The sequence below is a fragment of the Bidens hawaiensis genome, unplaced genomic scaffold, assembly GCF_021521415.1.
Source record: "Bidens hawaiensis isolate Kalapana, Puna unplaced genomic scaffold, B.hawaiensis_p1.1 tig00063884_1, whole genome shotgun sequence".
Taxonomy (NCBI): Eukaryota; Viridiplantae; Streptophyta; class Magnoliopsida; order Asterales; family Asteraceae; genus Bidens; species Bidens hawaiensis.
In genome coordinates this window covers 5,330-18,996 of record NW_027501434.1, presented here as the reverse complement: position 1 = coordinate 18,996, position 13,667 = coordinate 5,330, and the positions used below count along the sequence as shown (strand labels likewise).

Below are 13,667 nucleotides of genomic sequence, written 5' to 3'. Positions count from 1 at the left end.
ATATGTGTGTCGTGTTAGGAATTTTCATCCAAAACCGAATTCAATCGATATGTTTCTTGAAGAAAGAAAATAAGGTGAGAAAAAAGTGCAACACTTAATGAAAATTGGCAGAATTGAAGCTGGAATTGACTGCATTGACAAAACTCAACAATACAACTATTTGTTTTGACAATTTTCCTAAATACATTCTTCTCTTGACAAATTCATACAAACCTACAATCTAAACAAACATCTTTAGACAATTTTAGGCATTTCACTCTTTTTTCTTCTTTTTTTTCGGAAAATTTATTTCTATCATCCAAATCAATACAAGAGTAGACTCATCTAAACTAATTTGCTAATATGTCAGCTACACTATATATGAAAATACAAAGACACCGCACCACGTCTCCATTTGCAAACCCGAAGATTGAAAATCTTGATATCATAATAAGAATCTCAAAACAACTTGCCTAAGCTTTCATTGTACGGCCCCTCTGCAAAATCAAAATAGTCTGTTTGATATTATATTTTTAACGAAACCGTTTGAACTATCATGTGACCAAAGAAAAGATTTGTTACCTGACGAATTCAGGCTCCGGCTGCCGGTTTATTATGTCTTCACTAAATTCGCCAAAAATATTCGGGCAGTCCTCCCAGTTTCGTGTTTCTCTTATTTCCCAATATCCACCTGTATATTTATAAGTTCCATTTTCGCTGTCTTTTGCAAACCACCGTGGTTTCCATCCGTTTTCTTGTAATTTTCTTGACTGCAAGATTATATAGCATTGTGAAATAACTCGTTAGAAAAGAAAAAAGTCAACATGGTCAAAGTCAGGACAATGCTTCTGCCATATATTAAACTTTGCAAAGTTAAAGCCTTTTTCATAAAAATGTTGAAAGCTTGGATTGATAATGGTTGCATACAAAAGATTCAAGTTTGACCTGCCAAGTCAGGACAATCAGATTTTCCTGTATTAAACTTTTTTGAAAGTTACGAGCCTTTTCTTATAAAAAATAATTTCAAAGGCTTGGATAAATAAGGGGTGCCGAAAAGATTAAGTTCGAGCAGCCGCGTCATCATAAGAAAACTGAAGGAATCATATGTAAGATACATACCATTCTCTGTCTTGTTTCCAGTCTTAGTTTCTCAGAATTTGCCATGTCATATTCACCGTTCTCCAGATGCCTTTGATCAGGTCTAAGTCTTGAATCAGTGGGAGGAAGTTTCTCCTTAACCGTTATCAAACACCCATAATCAGTCACAACTCAACCAAACAGAGACTTATTTAATAAAAGTTAAAACACATAAAATCTGTTATAGCTACCTTCAATCCTGGTGTTAGCTCGTTTAACGTGATAGCAAATGAAGTTAAATTATATCGCGTGAGATTAACAGGCGGCAAAGTCCTTTTCCACAACAAATTTTCATCAACCATATCCTTTGTCTTGCTAGTTCCCTCTCCATTAATATAATACATGCTATCATCCCATTTCCCAAATAATGTCGCGTGTTTTTTACCATTGTTGTCTTCAACAAACCCATGCACCTATTCAAAAATAACCAACATTTTATGTCAACAGCACAAAAACTTACACATATTGTTATCACATATTCACATGCAAGAGTTAATTAATTACTTGGATTGTCTCCATAGTTTACCCAAGTTGTAAGTTTGGTCCTTAAGTTTGAGAATTACATGTATGCTCTCATGGTCCTTGAAATGGATGGGCGTTTGATTTTCATAATAATAGAGGGTAGTTTTGTAATTTCACATGCACTTAACTAGAAAAACAAACGACTATCCAGTCCAAGGAGCATCCGTGTTAGTTTTAGAAACAGTCGGGAGCAAGCATACATGTAATTTTTCAAACATAAGGACTAAACTTATAATTGGGCAAACCACAGAGATCATTAGAGTGATTATCTCTCATATTTAAACTTTAATTACCTGGCGAGGATTTCTTTCAAGAATAGACTGTTCTTTAAACCTGAGCTTGCAAGATAAGTCCCGGTTACCACGAATATGCATCAATCCATGATGATCACAATATACCTTTCCTAAAATGAGATTATATATCCCTGTGGTCACCTAATAAGATTACATAAACAAATATATTAAGTTTAATAAGAAAGTATATAAATAGATAAAGACGGTATGTTTTATATTTTTGTACCTTGCTCCATTGAAAAATCTCACCATCATCAAATTCAAGGGTCAAAATTCCAACCGGATCGAGTTGAATTGATCGCCCCCAGAACTTAGTTCTTATGTTACTATCTCCATAAAATTTCCATCCTTTACCTTCACAATGGCAAGCTATCAAGGTGGGATGATGACTAACCTGTCATGATTATAAATATTAATAAATTATAGCAACATGAAAAAAAATGGATTTGGGGTCAAATAATCAGTTTTGCATAAAATACTTATTTACATCACATTTTACAAAAACATCTTCCCAACCCGAGCTTTATAAAATGAAGATCAGATAATCACACTAAAATCCACATCCAAATACGCGTTAAACATTAATAAAAATACAAGATTAACTTAGGACAACAAACCTTCTCGGAAAAGAAACGGACTCCTTTTTCAGGATATTCAGCTTCATAAGTTTCCCCTAATAACGGATTAAACGGTTTACAGTGCCTTCCTTCGGAAGAAGCATACCCAGAAACCGCAAATGCTGCAACGTTTAATATTCTTTGGAGACTGTTTCCCTAGGAAAACAACACATCACAAAAGTATAAGCATGCGATTATAAGATTAATATCCAATAACTTACAAAAATAACTATAAACAGGATATACCTCTTTTCCATGCTGATACGCGCGATCCAACAGATAAGAATACTCGAGATCTTCAAAACATTTTTGCAGAGATGAGATCGGCTCGTTAAAATAAACAGGTAGGCAAACTCTTGTTAGATCTTTTCCAACATTATCTTTAATCATTGACCATAAACTAACACCTTTTTCCTTTTCAATGGGATCAGGAAGCTTTTTTCTTCTTTCAAATTGCAATTTCTTGGTGTTTATTTCATCCATAATATCAGATTTGTTTACTCCACCAGGAAAATGATCTTTTGTGTCAAAAAAGTATGTTTCTTCGTCTTCAGAAGCGTCTTCAAGCTCTTGTTTTTCCACATCATCAGATGACTCAGTTGTACTCCATTCTGAATATTCATCAACTTATGTTTATAAATCAATAAAGTAACAACATAAAAAAATGAGTCATGTTTTAGTATTTTTACCGCTATATTTTGAACGTTCGTGTTGTGCCAATTGATACTCGCCATCAGGAACTCCAGATGCTATATTTTCAATATTAGCAGCCTGATAAATCCATACAATAGTAACTTAACACAAATCAAATTAGCATTTTACCCCCAAAACTCGAAGAAACTTAAACGTACCTCTAACTGTCTCAACGTGTCAAGTAAATTAGAGCGTTCTTCACAAAGAAGTCTAACTTGCCCTTGAATTTCTGAGAATTCTGACAGCATAATCTGCTCACAATCCTTAACTAGCAGTTCACTCGTGCCTTCATCGATTAACCGTTGCTTTAATCTTTCCGTCGACAGTGATATATCATAATGTATAATTGGTGATTTATCATTAATTCTTCTTAAAGAAAACAGATTTCTTGCAGAGGCCAGAGCTTCTATCCAAGCAGCTCTTTTTTCCTTCAAACATGTTCTTAAGTGAAGTGTTTTCGTTGCAGTAAATATGTAAAACCGTCTACTATCCGATCGGCTCTCGCGAAATGATGAAATCTACATTAATAATTAAATATTAAACATAATTGGTGGTCAAAACAATGATTAACATAGGTTCAATCAAGAAAAAGTGTCAAGACTGACCCTTTTAGTGTAGTCAACTCAACTATTTAATAAAAAGTTATGATCTTTAATTATGTTCAACCACCAATTCAAGCACTTAATTAAATCAACTTTAAAGTCATTCATGATGAGTTGTTGATTCAATAATTAACAGTGCAAAAAAGGCTCAAACTTTAAAAAGGCATCACTTGGGCTACGAGTGGAATTACGGGGCCAATTACCAGTCGACGGAAACGTCTCAACAAGCCGGATCATGTGGGCCTAGCTCTCAGACCCAAATTTCCACCATTTGGGGCTCCGCTTTCGCCAGTAAAGACTTTTTCTTCAATTTTCACAATCTTTTTTTTTAATAACGATATTTCATTGCTAAACTCAAACGATTATAATAAAGTGGCAGGTAAACGGGCAATCTTTGAGCATTTCCTTACTTATCCTCACGTGTTTTTTCACTGATTAGCATAAGTCACATTCTTTTTATTGTTTTCAGTTTAGTATTCAGTAGTTAATTCGTAATCTCGAAACATTGGCAAACCACTCGAAACATTGGCAAACCTCGATTATTTCATTTTGGAATTTGATGAACTTTTCTTGTGTGAAAATTATTTCTCTTCTCTTTGTAGTTAATTAATTAAACTCAAAACAAATTCAAGTTTAAGCATGTAAAAGAAAAGTGAAATAATGCAAGATAATAGTTAAGAGTTTATAAAAGATTTGGATAATAAGTTTACAAAAAAAAAAGAAGTCAAAGTGCAAAATGGGTCAAATGAAAGAGACAGGTAGCACCAAAAGACAAGATCCAAATGAAATGAGGGTATGAAATACAAGGACAAAGCTAAAAATGAGTCCAGATTTTGAACAAATAAACACAAAATGTGGTGCTACTGTCACACTATTTGATATAAAGGGGTAGGCCTGCCTGCCTACACAGACCCTATACTACCCATTGGATTGGATACAGGCCCTTTTGACATGACCCCTAGATCCACTTCATTCTCCTTTTTTTTCCTTTCATTTACACATCTTGTTACATGTCACTTGAATCATCATCAATAATAATAATAATAATAATAATAATAATAATAATGTAGATGATTCAAATTATTTATATATTAGTTTCATTTTCACCTGAAGATCTAGGGAGCATTTTCCCAGGCATTCCCTTGTGAATTTTGAATTATGAATTAACAAGTACCTTTAGATGAACAACCCCGACGGTTTTATGCGGCTTATTACGCCCATTACCCGAGCTATTAAGTCGTTTGAGTCTACCAATACTCACATCTCCGATGAATCTAACATCATCGCCTCCGGTGAGGCTTTCTTGTCGAAGGATCTTCGAATACGAAACGACACCGTTTCGTAAAACGAACCATCTAGATCTCCAGCCTTTACCGTAATTGGTCCACTTACATAACACACCGGCAAAACTGCCGGAATCAGATCCGGAAGACGGAAACCCGACCGCATTGAGGTCGGATCTCATATCGGTTACCGAACACGACCTCGACAGCGAGGTCGTGTTCGGTAAGTTTAAGTTTCCGTCTCCCGAATCCTCGAGTGATATGCAACATAGAGGATACATCTCCTTCACTCGCATTTCGTGATTTGTAAATGTAAATCGATTACAAATCACAAAATTAGTCAGCTGGAATGGCACATTGAACAAGTATCAACCACCAACAAGAAACTATACACCATACATTGATATTATTATTATTATTATTATTATTATAAATATGTATGGATACAGAGGGGATGAGTGAGTGGCAAAGGTGTCATTTTAGGAAAAGAAAAGAAAACAAAACAAAACCACCATGGATGGATGGATGGATGGATGAATGAAGAGTTTGGTGGAGTTAAGATTGATTACAAGAGAAGAGAAGAAGAGAGTCCATTTTCATCTGGTGACAGATGAGAGAGAGAAACAGAGGTACATGCAGATACATACGCATTGTGTGTGTATATATGTTTGAATAATTTAATTATTTTCTTTTTTTTTTATAAATTTTATGGTAACTAGTTATATGTTTTTCATTTTGTATGATTATTCTCATCCAACCCTTATTTCATATAGGGATCTTTTTATAATTTAAAGAGTGACTTAAAGTGTTGGTGAGTGAAAAATTTTATATTTTAGAAGACCCAATAATCTTTTTGTATATTTGAAAAACTATTTTATCACTCCTATAACTTTTTAATATATTTTGAAAGTGGTTGTTAGTGAAGTAAAAAAGAAATTGTAATGATAACTATGTGTTCCCGAGTTTACTAAAGGAAAAGAAAGTGGATGTTTTTCCTTTCCTTTCTTTTCTCTTTCTTTTCTCTCATTTCTCCTTTCTCCCAAACTTTCTTTCCTTCCTATTCTTTCTAATTTGTAAAGAAACTAAACCCCACCATTTCTCTTTATTCCTACTCTTTCCTTTATTTTTCTTTCTTTTAATGAAGCTCTGGAACACAAATATTATTCATTCCTTTCCTTTCCGTCCTTAAATGAAACTTGAGAACACAAACATCTCAATCTTTCCATTCATTTCCTTTCATTTCATCTGTTAAGTAGAACTTGGAAACCCAGTGTAAATGTACAAAAAAATATTATTTAATTGAAAATGAGAAAGAAAATATAGCGTGTTTTAGTGTAATTTTAGATTTAGGGATATGGAATAGGATGAGAATTGTCTAAGACCCTGCGTAATGGGCGCTTCCAACCCTCAATACCCCCCCAGCGCCCAGAATCACCGCCCACGGGGCGCTTTGGGGAGGGGGGGGGGACTCCCCACTCAGCGCCGATGAGATGGTTATTTTGTCTTGGTTTTCTCCACTTTTCGTTGCATAACAGCTATATTTAAAAAAGAAAACAATTTTATAATCTAACATTTTATATATATAGGATATGGTTAATGTAAAAAACAATAGTTTTATGAGAAGCATAAGAATATACTAAAAGATTGCCCGAGTGATACAGCAGGTATTTGAACATAGACCTTGGTAATCACGTAACAGTTATGGGCATTTATGGTTCAACACGACACGAAACACAACACGATTTTAAGCGGGCTCGACACAACACAAATAAGTATATGGGTCGATTAAAGGTTAAACTTTAATGTCACAAATATGGGATTTATTTTATTATAGAGAATATTATAGAAATATGTAATGATTCATCAATCTAGTCAATTTAAGGTTAAAAATTGAATTATTATGTGTTAGGGTTTAAAAAATGTGTTATTATTTTTTGTATTTAAATTATAAAAGTGAAAAGGTAATGTGATTATTGAAGTTGATTGAATACCTTAACTTGGGTTGATGTAATATTTGGAGGTGTTGTTTGCATATTTGTGAGAAAAAGTAGGTGGACATTGGATGCTTTTAACCACATTTTATATTATGATTGCATATTTAGATTGTACATTCATGCTTTGTTGATTTGTACATTATAAATGATAACTCAGTATTGAATAAAATTTATATCAAAACGTTGAAAAAAATGAGCCCGTCGCAACGGTAAGTTTCTTTAATTTTATGATATAATATACTTAAAAATAAGAAAGAAAATATAAAAGTAAATAAAGTTGTCAAGTAGAGGTTAAAAATGATGGGGTAAATTTGTAACTATTATTTAAATTAACAAAAGTTTAGAATAGATGAGGAAGCAATGTTGTAACTATATTTGAAGAAATTGAAACACACGTGAGATTTAATGTATCAATGTCTCTTTTGCCCCTATTAAAGGTTGTACCATGTGTTTGATAGCTTGTATTTTACTTAAAAAAATGTCTTAATTTGCTCATCTCTCCCTCATTATATATATATATATATATATATATATAGTATAGATGTAGACCTCTTGAATCTAGGATCTAGTGGTTGATATTGGTAGTTTCTAAAAGTTGTACAGTTTCCTATTTACATGGTATAGTGTCCTATTTAGATGGTGTACTTTATTTTAAAGGCTTATCAAACATACCATTTTCTTAAACACGTCTTCTCATTCTTTCTTTTTTTATCAAAAACAAAACAAAAAAAATCATTTCAATCTCTACCCACCATGAATTCATTCAACCCTTCTAGGTTCAGTTTTGGTCAATTTGCAACCACCCAACTGAACACCACACAACCGACTCAACCGAACATCACCCAAGCGAGACAACAAACCCCCACCTTCCCAACCGATATGAATTTCGACTCTAACATGTTGCCATATATATTCAATGCCCGCTAGCCTACTACCCATTGGTTTAATGTATTTGTAACTCTCTTTGGTTAATCTATGAGTATTGATGTTTAGTATTATTGTGCATTCAGTCAATTTAGGTTTATGTCAATCAAAAGGTTTAGTTTTCTAGGTGCTATAATAATTGCTTATAGGATTGTTTGACTAGTTAGATATAATGAAGCATACAATTGCCCTTAGTTGAGTCACACTGGCAGAGACTGTTTGATAACCGGTGTCGTGTGTTAGCGATTGTTGTTTCCTAAGGTTCAACTCATTAGTGGGTTTGTATTGATCTATGATAGCTAATCTGTTAAGTTGCATGAGATTGTTGTCCAGTTACTTAGTTGAATCCCGGGTGTGGTTTGTCTTTGTTAATTGTTGAAAGTTGTTATTTTCTTAATCAATATTAAAACCATAATTTGTTTGCTTGTGTGATCAGCACTATAATCTGTTACTTCATAAGTTTAGAAATATATTGCACGTTATACTGACCATATACTCCTCGTGGTTCGATGCCCTACTTACCCTAACTTGCTTTTGACTAGACAGCGACATTCTAGAATCAAAGTGGCGCCGTTCCGGAGAGTTAGTGTGCTTAGTGTTTTTTGTGCTATTTGATTTTCTTGTTTATTTTAGTTTTAAGTTTAGTTTTAATTTTTAGTTTTTAGTTAAAATTTTATTTTTCCATTTTTACTCGGGTGTGTTGATTGTGCAGGTAACAGGCTTATGTACACCCGCCACTTTGGGTTTTCTTCCCAATCAACATGCAAAGCAATGGAGAATGTCCTTCGCGATGGACGAAGGACCTAAAAATCAGCAAGAAAAAAATGGTGTTAATCTATATGTTCTATTTTACAACCCTAATCAGTTTACACAACCTCTAGCAATTTTAAGGCGACTTTGGACGAATTCCAACACTTCCAGTCATCTCTAAATCAATCGGTATGGTCTTTCAATCAAGAATCAAAGACCTAATCGATATCATGAGCGGATAGTCTCCTTCGAGTCATTCCCCGTGGTAGAGTATTGTACAATTTCAGTTTCTTTAATGTTATGTATTGGATTTCATATTGTTATTGATTGATGAGCTTGCAACATAATGTTTAGCATTGTTGAGCATGCATTCGGTTTAGATTTATTCCAATTTGGACGTTTAGTTTGTCAATTGCGGTGATACTTGTTTGCATAGAGTTTGTTGATTGCTTTTGATTTAATAAAGAATACAATTGCCCTTTATTAAGTCATGATGTGAAGAAACTTTTGGATAAAATTTACGTGGCAATTGCTGATGCCTACGATTAGGAGTTGTTCAGTTAAACCGTATTTGTCAGTTGACAATTAATTTTTAATTTTAATAAATGACATAAAGAACTGATTAATTACATCTTGAACCTTAAGTATGACTTACTTTCAATCATTTGTTTAAAATTTGTTAACGTATTCGCTTATTTCCACAAATCATTGCTAGTATGTTCAGCACTCTAAACTGCTACTTCATGAATTGAACACTTCATAATGTTTACAATTGTTTGCACTAAACACTGACCACCTATTTTTTGTGATTTTGACGCCATACTCATCATAACTAGTTTAAAGTGAATGGGGAGGACACTTGATTAATATTATTTACAATGATAATCGTAGTTAGTTGAAATATTAAAAGATTCAATTTAGAGTTTAAAGCATTATATGGCTGTGCTAATTTACTCTGTGAAATAATAACCAAGTTTTTTTTCACTAAATTAATTAAAATAAAATAAAAGATCACTTTTGATTCTATTATTACGAAAGTTGTCATAAATGGTTAAAGTTGAGTTTAATAATTGTTATAAAAGTTGATTACTATTTACCAATCATTCTTTTTAGATTTGACCTAAAATAACAAGTACTTATGAAAAAAGAAAAAGGTAATTTTGATGATTCTAATTCTCTCTCATCTTCCCCCCCTTTTTGGTTTGACTCAGTTTCGTTCAACTTGTTAGAGAAAAAGGATACATATAAGGTTAAGCTTTATGGATTCCAAACTAGGGATGAGATCGGGACCGTACCGGTACCAACCGGCCCGGTTCCAAAAATCCCGGTCCCGAAATTCACGAATTCTTGGTATCGGTATCGAAATATTCGGTTCGGTACCGGTACCGGAACGGGACCGAGATTGAAGGTAAAAATTCAGGAAATACCGGTCCCGTCCCGTACCGTACCGGTACCCGGTCTCGTACCGGTACCGAAAATTAAAACTTTGGTACCGACGGTACCAAATCGGTACCGATTTCGGTACCGATACCAGTTCGGTACCGGTACCAAACGGTACCGGTACCGATTTCGCTCATCCCTATTTCAAACCATAAAGCAAACCCATCCTTACTATTATGGGTAGATTTAGGGATGAGCAAAATCGGTATCGGTACTGATTGGTACAGGTACCGATCCCGAAATCGGTACCGATTTGGTACCGTCAGTACCGAATCGGTACCATGGTTTTAAGTTTCGGGATCGGTACGATACCGGTACCGGTATGGTACGGTACCTGTATTTCCCGATTTTTTACCCTCGGTACCGGTACTATCCCGGTACTGTCCCGGTACCGAACCGAATATTTCGGTACCGGTACCAAGAATTTTCAATTTTCGGGATCGGGAAAATCGGGATCGGTACCGGTCAGTACCGGTACCATCCCATGCTCATCCCTAGGTAGATTGTCAAATTACAATTCATGACAATGACTAATGTCTCAAACGATGTGGGTAGATTGCCAATTTACTCAAATCTTTCATCATCTTTTTTCACTCAAACATCCACCATTCTTATTCACTCAAACCCTCAATGACTAATGTCTCAAACGATGATATCGGAATTTCATACCGTTGAACGATTCTGATAACGACATTTTCTCAAACGATAGTAGCATACACAATGTTTCAAAGATCTCATCGAGCAAATTGAAGATGAAGACACGGAAACATCATCATCGAGCAATATAATTAGCCGCATGATCATTTAGTTTAAGATTTCTTATTTTATTTTTTTGGTTTGAATTGTCGTATTTCATTTTTTCGGTTTCAATTATGTTATACTTTTAATTTATGAAATTTTAATTACATTTAATATTTTTATTTATAATAGATTATTAAAATAATAAAACACAAAATGATCTAAGGTACTTGTGGGTAGGTGTTGCCAATGATTTTGTGGTTTGTGGATACATAAGTGTAGAAATGAGATGGAAGTACGTGATTGAGTGATGCATGGGTAATACCCATGAGTGCCCTTTCACATATCAAAGTAACATAACATAACAAAACGTTTGTGTTTTATAACTTTATTATTATAGATGGTGAATATTTCTTTTTTCTCTTAGTATAACAAATAATTTAATCTTGTTATAAACTTGAGAAAGTAAAGGGAGAAAAATATGTAATCATTTATAAGAGGGAGAGACACACATATATATATATATAGTAAATATAGAGATTGAAACCGACTCTATAATGAATGTGAGTGTATTAAACAGAGAGTTTCACAATACTCTTTCGGATAGCAAAACCGGTCATACTAAACATAACGGTTTAGCTCTTAGGAGCCGTAGAATTACACATTGTATTCACCTGGAAAAAACTATGGTGTCGAGTGTGTGTCGTTTAATTTTATATGTTGTGCAAATTGAGAACCATTTTGGACCACTAAAAACACCTTTAAAAAATATTTAAAAAAAAATCATAAAACAAAAAATAATAAAAATTTATAAAAAGTAAAAAAACCAAAATTCTTATATTTCATTCCGGTTTCATTAAAAAATAAAAAAAACGTCGTATTATACACATATGTATAATTTTATATAATAAAAGATTACGTAATATACACATATGTGCAGTATCATTTATCTTAAATTATATACATGTGTACAAAAAACATGTAAATATACATATATGTATATATTATACATATGTGTATATAATTTAGCTATACCGAGTTTTTTTTATGAAACCAGGATGATAAAATAAGAATTTTGGTTTTTTTACTTTTTTGATTTTTGTGTTTTTTTTATTTTTAGGTTTTTTGTGGTCCAAAATGGTTCTCATAGTTCTTAATTTCAAAAAAGTTCTCTCATGATCCTGATCCTATATATATATTATTTATTGCCAGGAAGTTATAATATACTTAGGGTTTTATGATGAAAGGCTTTCATAAATAAATGAGATGTTATAACTCGATTTAAAAGCTATTTGGGTTTGGTGAGACCTATGATATTTGTCATTTTCGGTTTAACTCGTATTTGTATTGGAAACCCGACCCATTTTGTCTTTTGGATCCTTCGTTATTAACAAAATATTGGGTTTCATGTTTCATTTATGTTATACAATTGTCAGATCAATAAAACACCCCTTACGGTACTTTAAAACACCTAAAAACGACTTAAAACAAACTTCAGGGACATAACTCGCAAAACAACCAAAGATGAAGACCCCCCCAAGGCGCCGAGTCGCGCGACCAGGGAGGGACTGGTGGTCGCGTGGCGTCTCCCTGTATCTGCAGATTACACCAGCTCGTTTTGTTTGTATTGCACCTTGTTTGACCCTCTAAACTAATCAAAATGCATGCAAATCCCTTGATAGTGACATTATTGATAACCCTTACGTTTTCACCTATAAAAACAAGGCCAATACATCCATTTTAGGTTGCTCATTCACCTGAAACACTCTCCATCTAAGTTCAAAGTTTCATCTTTCAAACTCTTGATAGTTTGACTTCTCAAGGTCAAACTAAATCTAATCTTTGATTCTAACTAATTCTTGGTAATTAAAGCTTGTTATTATAGTTTGTTTAAAATATATTCCTTTTGTTTCCTTGGCTTCCCTTCTTCGGCCATGGTCGGATTAGGTGTATTGCGATTATAAGGCAAGGCTACATGGAGGACTATTATAGTCCTTGTTAACACTTTAAATTTGTTTAAGCTTATTATTACTGTTTAGTTTCTAATTATTTTAGTTTCCAAGTCATTTTAATAGTTCAATAGTATTTGGGTATGTGGTAACCATCCTAGGTTTCATTCCGAGTCAAGGACCGAACCAAAACTGAACTTTTGTTTAAATACTTTATTATTAACATGTTGTATGTGAGACTTGAGTATTATCATTTCTAAGTTTATTCTAATAAGTTCTATGGTATTGGGAATGTGGTAACCATCCTCGGTCTTATTCCAAGTCAAGGACCGAACCAAGACCGAACTAAACCGAATTCACTCGCTTAACATACACTAGTTGTGTTTTGGGCCACCGAATCTCATATTTCTCCTTTAAACTATATTATAAACTAATTTTAATTATTTACTCAAAATACTTGGCATGTTGGATCCAATTTGATCTTATAACAAGTTTGGACCAACAAAGCCAAACACTCGCTTAACGGACGTTGAGGTTCTTCCTAATAGAATTACACACTTGGTTAAGTTTCTTTTGATTTCATTGAGTTATCTCATAACATTTATCACTTTGGAATCTCTGTTTCGGGCTTGATCAATTATCAAGACTTGAACCGACAAATCCTTACACTCGTAAAATCTCGTTTTGGTATCTATTTAACAAAGGGTCTTGCAATATCGCAATCATACCCAAATATTTACTTAACA

The 13,667-nt window shown here is 33.6% G+C and overlaps 1 protein-coding gene across 1 annotated transcript; it reads right to left on the bottom strand.

The window, feature by feature from the left end:
- Positions 1–257: 257 nt before the first annotated feature.
- On the bottom strand, positions 258–5,422 carry LOC143604083 (oxysterol-binding protein-related protein 2A-like). Its single transcript, XM_077080672.1, has 10 exons — positions 5,018–5,422; positions 3,400–3,759; positions 3,238–3,319; positions 2,795–3,159; positions 2,549–2,704; positions 2,158–2,325; positions 1,932–2,072; positions 1,308–1,529; positions 1,099–1,212; positions 258–749 (listed from the first exon to the last, which is right to left on the bottom strand). Exons 1-10 carry the CDS (start codon positions 5,420–5,422, stop codon positions 558–560), a joined length of 2,205 nt encoding a protein of 734 aa, XP_076936787.1. The 3' UTR covers positions 258–557.
- Positions 5,423–13,667: the final 8,245 nt, after the last annotated feature.